We start from the raw sequence: 21845 nt of genomic DNA on the forward strand, positions 1-21845 counted from the left end.
CTGGATGTGGGAATGGATGTGGTTGTGTGTATATAGGATGTTTGTATGGGGGATAATATTATGAATATTATTTTCATAATTACTTTTAAATGTGGTGTGTACACATATAAAATATTGTTTCTTTGAGTCTTTTAGTGTCTCGTAGGCCATTTTGGCCGGCCGCTGAATTTTTACATTCTTGCCTTGTCATTTTATATGTACAGCGGGTGACACTATAATAAAATATTCTTCTTCTTCTGAAATAAAATCGCCCCCGGGCGGATATATTTCGCGCCCCCCTCAGTATAAAGTCTCCCCCCTGATTATTCGGTTTGTTGCAATGTCTTTAAGTACTATATTCTTTAAATAGTTATCTTTAATGTAAGGAGGGTTACTTTAAAAAATAGATTATGAAATAAGGTCATAATGAATTGATATTTCAGCATATTTTATTTGGTAACTGCATTTCCATCCTAAAATAATTATAAGACATAATCATACCAAACAAATTTGAATGAAATGACTTTATGTAACAAATACATGTACGGTTACTGTTGTAACTGAATTCAGAAATCTTATTTATGCTCGCAAACACTCGGTTTTAACACTAACTACGTAAAAACTGTCAACGTATCCACGCGCGCCTCCAGTTCAGGCTGTCCGTTATACTCTGATTTAAGATCTAAAATATATTTCTTAATACAGGTTACGATTTGAAAATGGTATCAGTGTAATATCAGTGGCTAGAATATCATGGTGCAACCAGGTTTCTGTTAAACATACAGCTTACAACACCCACCGCCAGCCTGTATTGAACAACTTCAACCGGCATCGTCAAAGCCAAGTGTACATGTAATTGTTACAATCGGGCTGGCGGTAGATCTTCATGAAGAACACCTTGTTAAAAAGACACATCGAAACTGATTTGCATAACAGATGACCACAACATATTGCAAAATATCAAAATATCAAAAAATGATACAGTATAACCTCATACTGAAGAGAAAACAAGAACAACACAGAGAAGTAAAATAGTACATCATATAGAAATGGGATAAAATAATCTGAGAAGGGATTCATACGTTATATACAACTTAAAAAAATATTATTATGAAAAACGAAAGGAAAAGTGTGCCCCCCCCCCCCCCACCCCCCCCACCCCCCCCCCCCACCCCCCACCCCCACCCCTCCCCCCACAACGCCCCTTTCACACCCGAAAAGAAAAAAAACCCCGCAAAATCACTAAAAATAAAAATCAACACATAAAAAAAATATTCTTCAAATGCAACGTTTCGGAACTGATACGGGAACATTTATCTAACAAATGATAACATAAAGTACTAGCTTTCATATTCAACATTTGACACTACAGCATGATAAAAAAACGTCAACGCCAGAGAAGAACCAGTCTTGATTATCCAACGAAACAGATTCCATCGCGATGAACATCATAGGAATGAAAAGTGATGACACAAGATGTTCGCGAAAAGAGTACGCATGTAAGTATTAAAAATGATATCTGTTCCTCGACTATGTCGTTCCATCGACAGTCATGCACTTTCTTCAGTTATTGTTCTGTAGTCACAAGTCCTCGCATCCCACGATAAAACACCGTCCTAATCATTGCCACCTGTATCTTCATCTTGTGCTAAAAACATAGAAGTGTAATTGATATACTTTAAAGGACCAATAACTTAGACTTTACTCCATCAAAAACATGTACGCTACAGTAATTCTATTAAGAGAAATGTATGAAATAACTGTGGAAAGTTCGGTATATATTTTACCTAAAGTCTCCAGAACGTCATTATTAGCAGCCTCAGATGGTTGCCTGCTTCGACATCGCCAAAACAATCTGGAATGTATACATGCATTTATATATAATATATATTAATAAAACGACAACCTTCTTTTCATTCTTCTCAATGTTTTGTTCTGATAACATGTAATAAAAACATAGGAAGACTCGATGATGTATTACTTTCTGTAGAGGTGACAATTATATGATACTTTAAAATAATAAAAATATTCACGCAGGCAAAAGTAGTTGATGATCATAATTCATTGGTAACTAATAACATCACATGGAATATATGGCCAGATTGCTCAGGCTCCCATCTGCGTACACCACAAACAGCGTGTTAGGACAGACCAGGCTTGCTTCATCCTGCTCAGGCGCATTATGAGTGGGTGATTGGGCATTCCAGCAATATCACAGCCAGGGACACCGTAAATAAGTTTAACACACCGTCCCCACATGGGGAATGAAGTGACATGAGTGAACGCTTTTATCACGAGTCTACACAAAGCTACCCCATCGCCCAAACGAAAGTCACTCGTAAAAGTGCTTTATGTCTTATGTTAAATAAGCAAACGTTTGCCATAACCTGCGTGAAGAAAACATAAAGTGATAGTCAGAATTTGAATAATTATTTGAAATTTAAAAACAAAAATCTTTAGAAGCCTATCCGGTTCAACTAAGTCCTTATGGGAACTAGTACAATTTTTTTAATTTTCAAAGAAAAGAGAGAGATTTGTGTTTGTGTTTTCTCCTAAAACATCCTAAAATGATGCAATGGAATATCATCCCCTTCACTTTGACTTTGAGTATATCAACCAGGCTTCTGGTTTTAAATCAGCCTTTGTAACACACTACTTCAGTCATTCACGGTTATCCGGTGGGATCCGCCATTGGTATGATATATTCAGTTCATGCTTGTCGCAAGAGGCGGGTGGGGGAGTAAAGCGTTTGTAACGCTGAAGAATCGGGTTCGATTCCCCACATGGGTACAATGTGTAGAAGCCCATTTCTGGTGTCCTCTGCCGGGATATTGCTGGAATATTGATAAATGCGGCGTCCATCTTCAAAGTCTCAAACTCCGTCCGATAGACGTCATCGTATCCCAATTGGGAGGATCCATGCGCACAGCAATCACTATCGCCCAAACAAAGATCTGAGGACATCCCATTGCGGGTCACTTCAGAACATCTCCATTGTCTCTAATTCAAGACCGCCTCCGTGGTCTAATGGTAAAGCGTCCGCCCGGAGAGCGGAAGGTCCGGGGTTCGATCCCCAGCCGCGTCATGCCAAAAAGGATGGTACTTGTTGTTACCCTGTCTGGCGCTCGGCATTAAGGGGCTAAAACAAGGACTGGTCGGCTCAGAGTCAGTATACTGTGTCTGAGTAGGGCATTCATGTTAAACTGCGGCATGGTATCTCAGTGAGCTAGCACTATAAATCGGCATCAGTCCGGACTAGTACAAGCAGCCACACACACACATACACGTGCATGCACGTCGCTATACAAGTGCAATAATCCTGGACGCGACGTTAAACCCCATTTCACCTCACCTCACCACTAATTCAACATAGGATTCTGCCTCGCTCATGTGTCCAGTCTGATTTGACGGCTGTTTAAAAAGGTTTCGAAACGAAAGCCAACCATCCGGGTTACTTCCAATGATTGAATGGATGTATGATGCACTGGATAATCGAGGGGGACTGGATAATTGACTGGGTGCTGTGCAAAAACAGTCTTACCTATTAAAGCGCCGTGTCTTTTTACATACGAGACATCCGACAACAGCTACTGCTACAACGATGACACAGATCCCAGTCAGAGAACCAGCAATCGCTGACGCATTAACACCTGAAGAAGGAAGATCAACTTTCGTTACGTCATGCAATTTGTGACGTCATGAACAATGGATGACCTCATACAAAATTGTTCTCAACAATGAGATTGTGACGTTAAACCCCGTTTCCCCTCACCTCACTTCTGAACTGTGATTGAAGCAAGCAATGAAGATAATACATATATTCAATTATTATATAACAGCCCCGTGAAGATCCGGGGTAGAATAGGTCTTCAGCAACCCATGATCGCCGTAAAAGGCGACTCAGCTTGTCGTAAGAGGCGACAAACGGGATATTTATAAAATGATATTTATTACTGGCGTGTCTGGTCCAGACTCAATTATTTACAGACCGCCGTCATGTAGCTGGAATATTTTGCTGAGTGAGGCGTTAACCCTCTGGATGCCGAGTTTTTTTTCTGACGCACATTTTCCTAAGATCGGAAAAGTGAAGGTTGTGCGAGAATTGCGCTCACGCGGCACTGGATCTACCTCTGGCTATAAAATTACACAGAGTTGGAGAATATGAATTTTTTTATTTAAAAGTGTAAATTTAACTATAAATATCAAACCGGTTTTTAAAAAAGACACTCCTAAGTGTTGTCCGATAATTTATTCTGCGTTGAAAAACAGTAAATTTCTCCGCTTTTTATCGTACACCCATAAAAGTACTGTGTGACAAATTTTTTTATTAAGAAGCTTTACGGAAACTGTGAGCGAACAAAATACTGCCTAATATCTGAACGCCATAACAACATACCAAATGGAGTTATTTGCGTATGTATAACGACATACAATCAATTCCAAAAATAGCATGCCGTAAATGACGAAAACTGATTTTTCTCTATGACGTCAAAAGGTGACAGAGAGGTTACACACGTACAAAGAAAAGGGGGCATAACTCCGCTATGCTTAGCTCTTGTTTGTTGTAACTCAGGTCACTTGGTGAGAATTAGCTGTGGGTAAGGACAATATATTTTCGTGGTGTTTTGTTCAGGAGGAACCAAACTATTCCAACACAAATATCGATATTGAAACTGTACACGTTTAGTTATAAAATATACCCATCAGAAATGATGAAATCGTACTGAAACGTGATTTTGTAAACACTATCCAATATGGCGGAAAGTTCACTTCGGCGTTCGTGTTTTCGTTTTTTCCAAAACATTCTAAACGATTCTAGGGTTATCGGAGACGTTTTGGAATGATCATTGATGATTTCATAAAAGACAGATACCCGTGATCACTAATATGCTATTTTTGAAATTCATTTCTCCGAGTAAATATCCGAAATTTAGATTTCAAAACATCCTGTATATAACGCCGTGAGTGGTGATTTAGTAATGTGTAAAAAATGGCGACATTTACGATGTGCCTAATTTTCAGAGGTCATGTTCCGTACTTTTGCTTGGCCTAAATGCCAGTGGATGATATCACAGAACGGGGAATTTCCCACCTTATTCAAAACTGTAAAGTGTAGTTGTGTGGGTGATGTATTTTTTTATTTTATTAGACTTCAAAGTGAGGGTTGTAGAGGAGGGACATATATGTCCCTCTGGCATCCAGGGGGTTAACCACTAGGCTACCCGACCGCCCCTATACCGTGGATATAAAGCCAGTGGTAACAGAAACACAGCAAACAATCAATCGAACAAACGAACATCCCACGCTCGTTTATATTTTTACGTGATATAATGTCAAATGTGATTTATTCAAATTTTCAACAAACAGCAATTCGAACAGATGATCTGTTCAGTTTTAACGATAAAGCATACATGTATAATTTCTATTCTGTCCTGTTCTACATCTGAACGTACCGGTGAATTTGCTGTTGCTGTTGCTGCTGCTGCATGTGACGTTGTTTTGGGGGCATTCTGGGCACTGTTCCCGGCACACACAGTTGTCGTTACACTTCTTTTCACATGTCTCACCAAAATATCCCGGGGTACATCCACCCGTGCAAATCATGTTTTCTCGGTCACATTCATGGAGCCAACATCCCGTGGAACAATCTTCCGAACAATTCTCACCTGCTTTACCAACTACACATTCGTTACAGTGTCCATCATCAAAGTCACAAACTCCGTCCTTACAGTTGCTGTCACATTTGTTCGTGCAATGCGACCCCCACCATGTTGGTTGACAATTTGTGCAGTTTGCTGTGTTCTGGTCACATTTGGCTGGCCCGTGTGAATCATTCAGACAGTTGGGTGGACATTCCAGCGTACAGTAAAAAGAGTGGTAGCCAGCTTCACACGATTTGCATTCACCAGTCGTCTTGTTGCAGCCGTAGTCGTTACATCCCGAACTGCATGCCTTAGTACAATTCTCGCCGTACCACATTTTTTCCTCACACTTTTCACAAGGGAGAGGGTGAGAGGGTTGGAAGCAGTGGGGCGGGAGCCCTGGAACACAATATTAGAGTGAGTGAGTGAGTGAGTGAGTGAGTGAGTATGGTATTACGGCACTTTTAGCAATATTCCAGCAATATCACGGCGGGGACACCAGAAATGGGCTTCACACATTGTACCCATGTACAATCGAACCCGGGCCTTCGGCGTGACGAGCGAACGCTTTAACCACTAGGCTATCCACCATCCCATATTACATCAGAAAGCGCCAGCCTAGAAACTCTCTGTTGTTCAACACACATGCTTGTTCAAGTTTCTTTGAAAAAAATAGTTTGTTCCCGAAAACCCCTTATGATCCCCAACATTGTCCAACGGAGTAAAACGTTAAACACTAACTCCAATAGCTGCCTCAATAATAAGGTGCTGACACCACTTTCTGATGTAGTAAAACGTACAACCAATGTAGAATTGCAATACAACTTTATAACAGAAAGTCCCATGTCTCTAGTACATGAACAACAATGTAATAGGCAGTCTGGGTTCCAAGACCTTGTGAAGAAAGTGAGTGAGTATGGTTTTACGCCGCTTTTAGTAATATTCCAGCAATATCTCGGCGGGGACACCAGAAATGGGCTTCACACATTGTACCCATGTACAATCGAACCCGGGCCTTCGGCGTGACGAGCGAACGCTTTAACCACTAGGCTATCCACCATCCCATATTACATCAGAAAGCGCCAGCCTAGAAACTCCTTGTTGTTCAACACACATGCTTGTTCAAGTTTCTTTGAAAAAAATAGTTTGTTCCCGAAAACCCCTTATGATCCCCAACATTGTCCAACGGAGTAAAACGTTAAACACTAACTCCAATAGCTGCCTCAATAATAAGGTGCTGACACCACTTTCTGATGTAGTAAAACGTACAACCAATGTAGAATTGCAATACAACTTTATAACAGAAAGTCCCATGTCTCTAGTACATGAACAACAATGTAATAGGCAGTCTGGGTTCCAAGACCTTGTGAAGAAAGTGAGTGAGTATGGTTTTACGCCGCTTTTAGCAATATTCCAGCAATGTCACGGCGGGGGACACCAGAAATGGGCTTCACACACTGTACCCATGTCGGGAATCGAACCCGGGTCTCCTGCGTGACAAGTGAACGCTTTAACCACTAGGCTACCCGACCGACCCACTTATGAAGAAAATACAGAAATATTCAATATCATTTATAATTTATCATTCTAAAAAACCATAATAGGTATATCAATCAGAAACGTTTTACACTAGACATGTTGTCACGGTCAGCACAAGGCAGTCGGACAACTGCTCACAAACGTTAAGTCATAAAACAGTTTTGCATAGACACGCATTGGCGTAGTTTATAGCATTTTATCCTATTTTGGGTAAAGTAAACAATTTGACAGGAGAGAAAATCGTACTGCAACATATATATAGGGAAAAAAATTACGATAATTTAAAACATATAATATATACGCAAACAATATCAATTACATCTTGTTAAATTACTAGATCTTTTCTTCTTATGTTTCAAATCATAATTAAGTTGTTCACGTTTGTATGTATACTAGTATATATATCAATGGGGTGAATGAATATATATATTAAGGAATATATCTATATATATCTATATCTATCTATATATCTATATATATATATATATATATATATATATATATATATATATATGTATATATATATTTTATTATATAATACAATAATAAAATAATAAAGTCCACGTTAGTCCATCATCTTCTTTATATCAGTTTCATACATAGTACTTTCGCTGTCTCATGACAGCTCTTCAGTGTAACTGACATATCAGTCTGATATAAACTGATATAAAGAAGATGATGGACTAACGTGGACTTTATTATTTTATTATATATATATATATTCATTAATTGTTATATAGTTTATTAATATACTGTACCTAGGAAGGTCATTGCTGTGTGAATTCATCATATTGACCTCGTCGTCCCTGATTTTATACGTGACGTAACATTGTCAGTATAACTATGTTACAGTCTACAGTTACAGCGTGTATGAAACTATCTATGTACTATTAAATACCTTCTCCAGTTCCTGTGATGACACGTGCTGTACATACGACCAAGCCCAGAACTGTTGTGACTGAAAAGAAGATAATTGGAAACTCATGACAGGTTACACATTGTAGGTCGATTATTTGGGACTCTGTACTCTTAAAACCCATCTTGCAACAATGTATGTTTTGCCACAGTGTACCATGTGGGGACTCGAACGAGGGTGTTCGGCTCCACAAACCCGAGCTTTAACCGTTAGGCAACCCAACGCCCCAGGCCGCGATGAGCTAGCGACACCAACACTGATATTCATTGTCTAGAACTAACGGTTCCTTGGAATTCCGGTACAAAACAGGTCGCTTGTATCAAATACGTGTAGTAGTGAGTGAGTGAGTTGGGTTTAACGCCGCTTTTAACAATATTCCAGTTATATCGCGGCGTGTCAGCTTAATGTGGGAGGAAAGCCCGAAGTGATGCAGGTCTCAGACGTTTACCACTTCGGTGAAACCCACGAGCACGGGTATGGTGCTGACAAACCTAGAAACATAATCGGGGCGAACCGGGATTCGAACCCACAATCATAGGTTTCTGGCGTGCCCAAGGGACGCAACTCTGCACAGCGAATCGCGGCGCCTTAGACGACTGGGCCACCCGTGCCCCCAATACGTGTAGTAAGAGTGGACCAATCAGCATGGGATGGTTTCAGCGTGTGGCATGGCTTACTGGGATGCATCATACACCTGCTGAGTGAATCATTGCTCTTTCTGTATACATTTGATCTGGACTGACCAGATTCCATCACTTACACCGTGGAGAGGACTACTACAGTATGTGGCGTAAAAAATTAACTCACTCACTCTCCGTGGAAAAAACAACAATTTTGATCCGTATAGCTAAACGTAACTTTTTACCAAATACAATTCGTGTTAGGGACCGACCATCTGATATTCAGGGTGGAGGGTGGGATTTTATATAGATATTTTTTTTTTCAGCTATAAACCAGATATTTGCTTTATTAAAACTATAAGCCTGATTTTAAAAATAGCAAAACATCTAGCAACAATGTATGTCAGGCAATGCTTTTTTCGACTTTCTGGACCACAATTATTTGTTTCAAAAATGGATTTCTTTAGATAAAATTCCAGGCCCCAAGAATATCAAACGGTTGGTCCCTTAGCCTCCGTGGTCTAGTGGTAGAGCGTCCGCCCGGAGAGCGGAAGGTCCGGGGTTCGATCCCCGATCGCGTCATACCAAAAGACGTTAAAAGATGGTACTTGTTGTTACCCTGTCTGGCGCTCGGCATAAAGGGGCTGGTCGGCTCGGAGTATACTGTGTCTGAGTTGGGTATTCATGTTAAACAGCGGCATGGTATCTCAGTGAGCTAGCACTATAAATCGGCATCAGTCCGGACAACTACAACTAACAAGCAGCCATCTCACCTTAGTCTGCCGGTGTTGAAAAAAACACACGAGCACTACATTCAGAAGAACCTAAGCTGTTTCAGTTAAAAGAACAGTGTTACAAACCTATGCTAACCATGCATTACATAATAAGGTTCTCCTCATGTCCTAGTTTCGCTTCGTATCGTATATTAAAACCAATATTATTTTCTGAGCCCCAATTTGAACCATTATGAGAAGGAATTTCAGACAAAATCCTCCATGATAACAATACGCAAAGGTGATTCAGAAAACAACACGTTTGTCAAACAGTGCACTGGCTGTAGAGTCATGTTCCCACGACATAAATTGAATGGAGCATTTGAACGCCATGGCCTTGTCAACAACATCCAAACGTGGGTACAGTTTGACAACAGCGATGGGTGGGATCTACCTTGTCACAACCAATGTTGATCGCAGTACAAATAAATGCTGAACAACGTTAGTGTTCCTTTCGGAAATGATTTCAAAGGGGCCTGTTGGAATCTTTCTCAGTTGAGGAAGTAACGAACAAGATATCCCTTGTGCCAGTCAATGTGGTAGATCTTCAGTAAGGACCTTGTAACATTGTATACTATAAACCAAGAGAGCAGTGTGTACAATTCAAAACACGCTTAAAGGGCAAGTTCACACGGAAATGAACCTATTTTTCTTGTACTTTTTCCACATTAAAAGTGTTAACATAGAAGTGTCATAGATAAAAATATAAAAATATCACAATTAATTAACATATTTTTTGCATTAAAACGATTTATATTTTTCACATTTACCAAGTGTTCTATTTCCACAACAAAAACACCATGGCTTATGCCCCTTGCAATATGACGTCATTGGTGCCAATTGATAAACATTATGACGTCATCATGCTTTGTTAGAGCCGCTTCACGTGGTGTAGGTCCAGGTGTGTGATTCTAGCGTCTCAGATGCCAGCCAGCATAGTGTTATGCTGAGTCACCACTGCGCCGTAGTGTGTCGTAGGCCATGTTGTTTTACCGCAAACTGGTACTTGATATCTTTTGCGTTGAGAATAGACAGGGACCCAGTTGAATTGGCACCAATTACGTCATAATCTAAGGGGGATAACTCAGGCCTGTTTAGCTCGAAAAACGAAGGCCTCATAACGGCATATCATTTTCACACTATTGTGAGCTTCCTACGTTCACTGTGAAAAAAATGAGTGTATATTTTCAAACACAGATACTAATTAATTCTAAAATTGCGTTTTGTTTAGAAAAAGAAAGAAAGTGATTTTTGCGTGTACACTTCCCCTTTAAGTGAATGACGTTGAATCTGTGGTAAGAGTATTTACATTGGACAGGTTCTTTCATTTGATCCAGTGGTAGAACGTCCTCCCGGAGAGCGGAATGTCCGGGGTTCGATACCCGGCCGAGTCATAAAAGATGGTTACGTTGTTACCCTGTCTGGCGCTCGGCAACAAGGGGCTAAAACAAGGACTGGTTGGCTCGGAGTCAGTATTATGTGTCTGAGTGGGGTATTCATATTCACACACGCACGCACGCACGCACGCACGCACGCACGCACGCACACACACACATGCATGCACGTCGCTATATATAGAGTGCAATACTCTTGGACGCGACGTTAAACCCAATTTCACTTCACCTCACCTCTGTCGTTGAACACTGGGGACAAATAGGCATGAAATTAAATAACATTACAGTATATAACAGACAAACAGAAATGTCAATTTGACGGCCAGTGTGATCAAGTGAATGTCAGTATAATTGTAGTCACGCATATATACGGTGAACATCTGTTGATTGGAAAGAGAGACAGGCAATGCCTGTATGGCTTAGTCATCTTTCCTGTATGATCGTATGTGAGGTGAGGTGAGGTGAGGTGAGGTGAGGCGAGGTGAGGTGAGGTGAGGTGAGGTGAGGTGAGGTGAGGCGAGGTGAGGTGAGGTGAAATTTGGTTTAACGTCGCATTATTGCACTTATATAGCGACGTGCATGCTTGTGCTAGTCCGGACTGATGCCGATTTATAGTGCTAGCACACTGAGATACCCGACCAGTCCTTGTTTTTGCCCCTTATGCCGAACGCCTGGCAGGGTAACAACAAGTACCATCTTTTAACGTCTTTTGGTATGATTTGTTTGTTTGTTTGTTTGTTTGTTTGTTGTTTAACGCCACACTCAGCAATATTCCAGCTATATGACGGCGGTCTGTAAATAATCGAGTCTGGACCAGACAATACAGTGATTGATATCATGAGCATCGATCCACGCAATAAGGATCGTTGACCGTGCATCAACCAAGTCAGCGAGCCTGACCACCCGATCCCGTTAATCGCCTTTTACGACAAGCACAGTCACCTTTTACGGCAAGCATGGGTTGCTGTAGATCTATTCTACCCCGGATCTTAACGGGTCCTTTTGGTATGACGCGGCCGGGGATCGAACCCCGGACCATCCGCTCTCCGGGTATGACGCGGCCGGGGATCGAACCCCGGACCTTCCTCTCCGGGCGGACGCTCTACCACTAGACCACGGAGGTGGTCTATGATCGCATGTAATCAAGCTAAACTTACTTGGGGGGCACGGGTGGCACTGTCGTCTAAGGCGCCGCAATTCGCTGTGCATAGTTGCGTCCCTTGGGTACGCCAGAAACCTAAATGCATAGGTTCGAATCCCAGTTCGCCCCGATTATGTCTGTCTGATTAGATCTGTCAGCACCGTGTCCATGGGTTTCACTAAAATTGGAAGCTGAGACCTGTATCTCTTCCGGCTTTCCTCCCACATTAAACTGACATGCCGTGATGTAACAGAAATACTGTTCAAAGCGGCCTTAAACCCAACTCACTCACACACTAAATGGATTTGATTCGGAATAACTTGAACGCCGTACTTCATGTGACGATGGGTACATTCAATCCTAATCAGAGGTCAGCACTCGGAATACCAAGCCTGATTAACACCGTAGTAACTGTGTAATGGTAGCACATATATAGTTATGAACAATGGAAATACAATGACGTTGCACTGGACATGGGACTTCCGGGGGTGACGTAGCTTAGGGGATGAACAATTAAGGCAATAAATGACATACTATAAATAACAGTAATTAACGGGAAGTAATAAAGTAGCCCAGTTTGGCTGTCAGTCAATATACATTGAAATGTTGGTGAGGATTAACAACGGGGATTAACGCCTAAAACGTAATGACAACTAGGTTTATGGCTACAGGGTAATTTGCCCTTAGAGTCAAAGGGCGGTCGGGTAGCCTAGTGGTTAAAGTGTTCGCACGTCACGCCGAAGACCCGGGTTCGATTCCCGACATGGGTACAATGTTTGAAGCTCATTTCTGGTGCCCCCCGCCGTGATATTGCTGGAATATTGCTAAAAGCGGCGTAAAATCATACTCACTCACTTAGAGTCAAATGTACTGCAGACAATGGTAGTCATAAATCAGTCGCTATGACATCACCTTTAATGTTACAGCTGATTTATGTTACATAAACTAAGCTTTATATTTATCAAATGAACTAAAAATATATAATCAGAGCGAATCTGTGATTCGAACCCACAGTAATAGGTCGCTTAAGGCATCAAAACCAAACGTGATTGTTGCATTTCATCAATGATGCAAAGTTACATTAAAGTAGTAAAGATTTGATTAAATATTTAATTATTGCATCTGTAATATAATTTCAATTTTCTTTACATGGAACCTTTCACAAATGATGTTCAAAGATAAGAGCAAACCCCTTTCCATACTCATAAGAAATCTCTGCCCAAAACAGGATTGTCTGGTCATACTCGATTATTTACAGACGGCCGACATATAGCTGCCCCTTGAAGATTCCGGGGTAGAATAGGTCTTCAGCAACCCATGCTTGCCGTAAAAGGTGACTATGCTTGTCGTAAAAGGCGACTAACGGGATCGGGTTGTCAGGCTCGCTGACTTGGTTGATGCATGTCATCGATCCCAATTGCGTGGATCGATGCTCATGATATCAATCACTGGATTGTCTGGTCCAGGCTCGATTATTTACAGACTGCCGTCATATAGCTGGAATATTGCTGAGTGCGGCGTAAAACAACAAACCAAACCGACATATAGCTGTTATATTGCTGAGTGCGTTGACACAGATAATTTTGAATATAATTAAGTACATACAGAAATGAATTAGTGGTGGGAATTTTGTATTGAAATGAACGCAGTCTTGTTGTACTGACTATTCTATTACAGATATTGTGTCAATTTCAGTTTTAATTCTAATTCCCACTTTTCCTGCGCTTAGATTTTATATCTGTAGATTTCAATGAAAAATAAATATTCTTACATTTAACCACACAGCGCTTTTCCTCCACAGAATCTTTAACTAAACCAACAGATTTAAGGAATTGTTTAATGCTGCTGATAACAACATAATATTATAAATAGGATAAAGATATAACATATAATTTAATTAAATTGTCATGTGATAGAAACGCCTTATTTTCCTTGACCAAGTCTAAAGTTTGGGCGACACCCTTCTCAGACCAATATTTAAAGAAAATTGACTTCCTATTAATTTTAGTGTCAGGTTTATGAACAATTGTTTAAGTTAAAAAAACTACTGGAATATTCTCGCTTGATTTTCTTATCAAACATTATAAATGACTGAAAACAACTTTTCCAAAACTTATTACTTATCAATGATGATTTTCTCTCACAGATTGTTATACCAAATTCACTAAGATTACACAAGTAAGTATGTGTTGATGCAAATATGTGCTTCTGTGTTTGATCAGCTGAGGACACAAGTCTCCTTATCCACGTGGTTTTAAGAGATGTTACATATGAAAGCATATTCACTATACCCAAGCCCCCTTGCTTCAAAGGTTGAGAAACTTCAATCCCCTCTACTTTGTCCCGGTTATCACTCCAAAGTAATTGAAAAGGCAACGCATTTAAATTAAAAAGAAAATTATTAGAGGAATAAGGCAGAGAAAACAATCAATACATCACTGAAAAAGATCAACAGAAATCGATGGAGCTTGGATGCTGTATCATACACTTTTCGACAATGACTAGCAGTTTTCATTTTACACTTTCAATTTTAGTTTTACACTGGATCACGTTCTTTTCGGCACTGCAATGTAATATATAGGCTGCAATAGTTTATGCGTGCGTGATATGTGCAGTTTATTTGTATTACTAGAGTGAATGTGTGCGTGAGATGTATGTTACTACCTGAAAAAATTTAAGATTTACTGAGAAATATTCTTTTCATGTCACGGGCTTCCTGCTACCCTATACGGAAGCCTGCTTTATACAGCAGGTACTTCTTTTTATAAACAATAACAACACAACATCTATGAGAATAACGTTCATGTAAAACAACATCTGGCATCAATGTATACTTTGTGGCAGACGATTTTTTTTTCAACAGCCTAAAGCATGAATATTTCAAATCATTTTCTGGGACAATTATTTTTTCAGTATAATGACACCGAGCCGACCAGTTTCTGTTTCATCCGGTTAATCCCGAACGCTAGGTATCGAAACAACAAGTGCAATTCCCGGAATTATCGAATCTTGGACATATTGTCGCATTACATAAATCCGGCTAGAAGGATGACGCAAATAAATACAGAGACATTTCTATGTTGAATATTACAAGTAAAATATTCATAGGAGTTATTGAATCTGGCATACACTTTTTGGTTTTGACCCAACAGATACTGTCAGAATGTCAAACAGGGTTCAGAAAGAAGTGTCGAAAATTTTACTGTATTTTTGTTGACTTAAAAAATGCTTTGACAACTTGGATCGAAATAAACTTCTTTGCTCTGTAAAGGTATACATAGTGAGATAAGTAGACTACTTAGAAGTATATATGGAAACGTAAAAGCACCTGCCAGGTGTATACGTAGTTAATATACTATGACTGATGTATACAATACAAGCGCAGTTGTAAGACAGGGATGTATACTATCACCACTCCTCTTTATCTTATACATTGATGAACTTGTGAATACACTGATGTGTTGGTATTTTTATAGACGAAGTTGTACAGGCATTAGCGATTTTACTATTTGCGGATAACGTTGCAATATTTGCAGATAGTGTTCTACATTTACAGAAAAAGATATATATTCTATATAAATGTTGTGCTAAGTAGGGAGTGTCTGTTAATTTTAACAAAACAAAAGTTGTTGTTTTTACGAAAGGAGGAAATATATCTAAACATGAGAAATGGTCCAGAAAGACTAGAAGTAGTATCATGTACTACAAATATCTTGGCTCAACAATTGCATAAGTAAGGATAGTAATTTATGGCTGAGTATTTACAACTTCTTTATTACAATTAAGAGCGACGTTTCGGTGTAGGTTCTAACACCGTTATCAAGCAAGTGATTTACAGAGTGTAGTAAACAAGTACATGTATATATACAAGTAGGAGGCAATGTTTATACAGTGGAGTAGATATAATATAATATAATATAAACAATTGCATGTCGAAGTTTATTTACAAAAGCATGTGAAGTACTTTCAAGGCAAGCAGATAAGCAATGTATTCAGCTGAGCAGTTTGTTAGTAACTTGAGAAATATACCTGTTGAATCGCTGTTTAGGATATTTGATGGTAAAATACAGCCAATACGTACTGGGGCGGAGCCTAGTAGCCTAGTGGTTAAAGCGTTCGCTCGTCATGCCGAAGACCCGGGTCCGATTCCCGACATGGGTACAATGTGTGAAGCCCATTTCTGGTGTCCCCCGCCTTGATATTGCTGGAATATTGCTAAAAGCGGCCTAAAACCATACTCACTCACTCACTCACTCACTCAATACGTACTGTAGTACGGCTCGGCACTTTGGGGAACCTTATATCGCAAATTCATACAAAATTTTGTTAATGTGTTCTTGGCGTCGCCTACGGAAGGTACCCGACATATGTAAACTACTCATGCGGAGTTATCTCATACTGGAGACCGCCTCCGTGGTCTTGTGGTAGAGCGTCCGCCCGGAGAGCGGAAGGTCCAGGGTTCGATCCCGGGCCGCGTCATACAAAAAGACGTTAAAAGATTGTACTTGTTGTTACCCTGTCTGGCGCTCGGCATTAAGGGGCTAAAACAAGGACTGGTCGGCTCGGAGTCAGTATACTGTGTCTGAGTGGGGTATTCATGTTAAACTGCGGCATGGTATCTCAGTGAGCTAGCACTATAAATCGGCATCAGTCCGGACTAGTACAAGCAGCCACACACACACATACACGTGCATGCACGTCGCTATATAAGTGCAATAATCTTGGACGCGACGTTAAACCCAATTTCACCTCACCTCATACTGGAAGCGTTTGCTCAGACAGCCAGATACACGATGCTCTGGACTAGGCTTATACATGCTTAAACACCTTGGTGACCTTGGGGATATAAACTGGGACTCAGGTGTTGGAGAAGTTCTTTTTTCATATCGATTTTCATATGCGTGGGCATTCCGTGTTCATAAAAATGTTTAAACAACGATGTTAAGATACGTATTGTCAAAGCTGGTCAGCTGTTATCAGATGTTCAAAATCGCTACATGCCTATTCCATGTTTAAAATGGAAATAATACCAGAAATGCATTAAACAACTATTCGATCTATATGTTTACGCAGATGTTTAACGAAGTTCAGGTGTGGTATACATACGAGTACCCTCAATATTCAGTTATACAGATATTCCAAAGAAAATGATGTTTTAACATCGAGGTGTCCCTACTGCAACATTACCAAGAAGATGAATACCACGTGTTATTAATATGTCCAGTATATGAAGATGTAAGAATCAACTACCCGCCTAACTATTATCATATGATCCAACACAAAGCATATTTGTTACAGTTAGTGAACAGCAAAAATAGTCACATTTTTCTTAGAAGAAATTTAAAAGAGTGAGTGAGTGAGTTGGGTTTAACGCCGCTTTTAACAGTAGTCCCGTTATATCACGGCGTCTCAGCTTAATGTGGGAGAAAAGCCCGAAGTGATGCAGGTCTCAGACGTTTACCACTTCGGCGAAACCCACGAGCACGGGTATGGTGCTGACAAACCTAGAAACATAATCGGGACGAACCGGGATTCGAAACCAGAATCATAGATTTCTGGCGTACCCAAGGGACGCAACTCTGCACAGCGAATCATCGCAGCGCCTTGGACGGCTGGGCCACCCGTGTCCCCAAATTTAAAAGAAATATGATACATTGAATATTACTAAAACTCAAATGTGTGCATCTATTCAGTCACAATATACAAGTTGTGCTCCAAGACGAATTGTCCTACATGTCATTGTACTATTGACCTCATGGTCACATAAACGAAATAAATATGTCTGTCTGAAACAACAAATGCGATCTTTTTACGTATTTGGCATGGGAATCGAACCACCGACTTTCCGTTCTCCGAGCTGACGCTCTATCCACTAGACCAAGGCGGCGGTCACAAGTTATAATGAGTGAGTGAGTATGGTTTTACGCCGCTTTTAGCAATATTCCAGCAATATCACGGCGGGGGACACCAGAAATGGCCTTCACACATTGTACCCATGTCGGGAATCGAACCCGGGTCTTCGGCGTGAAGAGAGTCCTTATAAAGGGAATCAACGGAATAAGAACAGATTTTGAAAAAAAACCAATAAAAAACCCCAAACCAACATACCGTACATCTCAGGATACTCCACAAACGACAGCGAACATGAAATCCCCTTCTCCAGGCGACCCTGAAGTCGAGATGTATGTCCTGAGATGCTTCACTGAAACACAGAGAATGAGGACAGGTGTATAAAGACCAAACAGTAGCAGCACTTCATCATTGAACGTGAGCCAGTAATACCTGACATATCCACTCGTTACACAAAGCGACCATTGCTCTAAGGTGATCGTAACTCCCATACTTTAACATAGACTTACGACAAGGCTCAGATAGCTTCTCGTGTGTCCTGTGTCTCCTGCGTCGTTATTTACTCGCAACCGTGACCAGCCACGTATTGCGACATGTTTACATTGTGAGACAGGGAAATCTTAATCTATGGAGTGAAAATAAAAACGAAATTGAAAGTCACGGCTTCTGTTAAATTCAATAGGCGACACTGAGACGTAACATCAGGTTCTCGTATCATAATTGTTGGATGTTACGCAGATGCACAATCAGACGGAGCCGAGGTTGTTTATTTTAGAAAGGCTACATGAGTGTTGTATGTACCTTGACCTACCGGAGTGGATAAATACTGAGGTCAACAAACAACCCTGGCACAACAAGTGATACTGAATGCAACATCTGCAACAAGTCACCAGGTTTGGCAAACAAGAAATTTTATACATGGAAAATCTGCGATGCCTAAAAATACTCAATTGTAGATATTACCAAAAGGTGTCTCAACGAAAACTTGGTGTGCTACGTTGTCAATTTATACTGATATTTGGAGAAAATAGAGAATATCTCTCTCTCTCTCTCTTCCCTCTCTTTCTCTCACTCTCTTTCCCTCTCTCGCTCTCACTCTCTCTCTCCCTCTCTCGCTCTCACTCTTTCCCTCTCTCGCTCTCACTCTTTCCCTCTCTCTCTCATTCTCTTTCTCTCTCGCACTCTTTCCCTCTCTCACACTCTCTCTTTCCCTCTCTCCCACTCTCTTTCTCTCTCTTACTAAGGGAAATCCATTTCGGAGTATTCGTGACTCATCGGGAATTGTGGAGGAATACCCACTGTACTTTCGATATACAATTCAAAGTCGCCCAACTCAACACAACAAGGGGGTATAATAGTTCAGCCGACATTTCTTTACAACTAGGTAAGATCGCTCAATCATGACACGCAATATGTGCAGCGCGTGTCCTCGCGTGTCTGCTGTTTATGCGTATTTATGTATGGCAACACTTGGACAGTGAGTGTGTCACTCAACACGAAGCCAGTGTCACGTCATGTTAATTGTTTGTATGGTATGTTTTTTTATTCTCATCAAAATGACCGTGACAAGTAGTTCTAATTACCGCAGTCACACAGTGCAAGTCATATTCTTTATCACACACACTTATTCGTCAAGTAACAATACATCCGCCATTACATACATAATGAAGTATAATACTGAAAGTAGACCTACTCAGAAATATCGCATTGCACAGTTGCAATAACACAATTCACACCTTTTCTTCAGTTGGTGAATAGTTAGAACACGAGGCAAGTTAAAGGACGCCATGTCAAAAGACGTCGAGCGTAACAAGTAAACAGATTACCCCGGATCAGTAAACACAATTAACAGTAGCCATTTGAAGTCAAATATTTTGACCTAATGAACTTACCACATTTTCGCATATTGGTCATGTGCTGATGTGTGTCAAGCTAATGATTTACCTACCTTGTTATAGGCCGACTTCAAGGACACATTCGCCAGACGTTGGAGAAACACAGTATCCAACTGAGACCAAACAATCGGTAGTTGCAAAGTATGACTGATATAGCAATAAAATACCCATGTCATTATGCTGTCTCTCTAAATAAACATGTAGCTGTAATATATCCACACTCGTCTGCATAGCCTCCTGGACTTTGAATACGTCGGTGTAGAAGGCGGAAGTAGATACTCTGGTTTTGCTGACGTAGAATACTAAAGGCCGTCTCGCCAATTGCCCACATAACTCTCGCAAGATGATCTGACCTCCAATTGCCTGTCGCAAGGTACTGTACCAAGCTGCAATTGACTGTCGTAGCGTATTGTATAAAGAAACAAGAAATTATATCTGACAACCCTTTGACTAGTGGCCTGCGCAAACAATCTGGTTGAATATGCAGGGTGGTGTGCACAACGCTTTACATTTGGGCAGTCTACTGTCATATGTTGTCTATCTTACCAGCGTGTCGTTAATCAGCATGTCTTATACAGTGTTAGGCCTGCAGTACAGAAGTCTACTGCTATACAGTGTTAGGCCTGCAGTACAGAAGTCTACTGCTATACAGTGTTAGGCCTGCAGTACAGAAGTCTACTGCTATACAGTGTTAGGCCTGCAGTACAGAAGTCTACTGCTATACAGTGTTAGGCCTGCAGTACAGAAGTCTACTGCTATACAGTGTTAGGCCTGCAGTACAGAAGTCTACTGCTATACAGTGTTAGGCCTGCAGTACAGAAGTTTACTGCTATACAGTGTTAGGCCTGCAGTACAGAAGTCTACTGCTATACAGTGTTAGGCCTGCAGTACAGAAGTTTACTGCTATACAGTGTTAGGCCTGCAGTACAGAAGTCTACTGCTATACAGTGTTAGGCCTGCAGTACAGAAGTCTACTGCTATACAGTGTTAGGCCTGCAGTACAGAAGTCTACTGCTATACAGTGTTAGGCCTGCAGTACAGAAGTCTACTGCTATACAGTGTTAGGCCTGCAGTACAGAAGTCTACTGCTATACAGTGTTAGGCCTGCAGTACAGAAGTCTACTGCTATACAGTGTTAGGCCTGCAGTACAGAAGTCTACTGCTATACAGTGTTAGGCCTGCAGTACAGAAGTCTACTGCTATACAGTGTTAGGCCTGCAGTACAGAAGTCTACTGCTATACAGTGTTAGGCCTGCAGTACAGAAGTCTACTGCTATACAGTGTTAGGCCTGCAGTACAGAAGTTTACTGCGTTGGCTCTTATAAAGCAAACTAAATCAAACATACCGATAAAAAAATGTCCTTCGAAACCTCACAGAGCAGATTTATCACACAAACAAACATACTGCTGACTGACACTGGGTCTAAAATTGAAACACTAGCCAGGGTCGGTGTTTAGAGATACCTTTCCTGGGATATTTCATGCAAACTTTCAGTTTGTATACCTTACAGGTAAAGGGATTTGTTCAGTAACATGATGTAAAACGAATTTCTCATATTAATCAAATGTTAAACAAAAATATCGATTGATATAACGATCGTCATGAGCTTAATATTCAAAGAACATAAATAGATGATGATGATGATGATGATGATGATGATGATGATTCACAATGAAATTATATTATTTCATGTCATATTATGATATAACATTACCTAATAACCACTACGTCACATAGACGTATATGAATGCAATATTGACAAATTTACTGTTTAAACAACTTTTAAAATATATTTTGATCATTTTGACAACGATTGATGCATGTGATGTCCAGTTTAGATTAAGTTACGGAATCTGCAACAGATTAATGATGACACTTCAATAACACAATCAGGGAAGATAACAGGTTTTGACCTGAAAGCTTTGACACATGTAATGCATGGAGAAGGTATGTTGTGGGTCTAGTTAATAGATAATAGAGATGTTTGCATCGTGACACATCAGCACGCTATTTTCGTTGTTGCAAGTGTGAATGTAGTGATATATAACGTTTATATATTTATTTATATAACATAGCGTCTGCATTATGTCACTCA

At 40.4% G+C, this 21845-nt stretch overlaps 2 protein-coding genes across 8 annotated transcripts in view; one reads left to right on the forward strand and one right to left on the reverse strand.

Annotated features, from left to right (window-relative positions):
• Window positions 1-1175: 1175 nt before the first annotated feature.
• Window positions 1176-20016, reverse strand: LOC124141804 (multiple epidermal growth factor-like domains protein 10). Of its 5 annotated transcripts, none has more exons than XM_046509931.2 (8): window positions 19803-20016; window positions 18113-18206; window positions 10779-10911; window positions 8059-8118; window positions 5433-6020; window positions 3521-3629; window positions 1767-1834; window positions 1176-1627 (listed from the first exon to the last, which is right to left on the reverse strand). In XM_046509931.2, exons 3-8 carry the CDS (start codon window positions 10795-10797, stop codon window positions 1596-1598), a joined length of 876 nt encoding a protein of 291 aa, XP_046365887.2. In that variant the 5' UTR covers window positions 10798-10911; window positions 18113-18206; window positions 19803-20016; the 3' UTR covers window positions 1176-1595. The 5 variants fall into 5 exon arrangements, with proteins under 5 accessions (XP_046365887.2, XP_048256217.1, XP_046365908.2 ...); XM_048400260.1 differs by having other exon boundaries at window positions 10779-10923; XM_046509952.2 differs by lacking the exon at window positions 19803-20016 and adding an exon at window positions 18364-18483.
• The window catches only part of LOC124141783 (receptor-type tyrosine-protein phosphatase F-like), a 76700-nt gene continuing 73402 nt past the window's right edge, over window positions 18548-21845 (forward strand). For 2 of the 3 annotated variants that reach the window (XM_048400256.1, XM_046509890.2), the window contains exon 1: window positions 18548-18747. The gene's annotated coding sequence lies outside the window, so the exon portion shown is untranslated. Of the gene's footprint in view, window positions 18748-20013; window positions 20123-21845 lie in introns of those variants that run through there. The other variant, XM_048400258.1, reaches the window with a different exon arrangement.

Source organism: Haliotis rufescens, unplaced genomic scaffold (assembly GCF_023055435.1).
Source record: "Haliotis rufescens isolate VD_foot unplaced genomic scaffold, xgHalRufe1.0.p SCAF_2, whole genome shotgun sequence".
In the NCBI taxonomy this organism is placed as follows: Eukaryota; Metazoa; Mollusca; class Gastropoda; order Lepetellida; family Haliotidae; genus Haliotis; species Haliotis rufescens.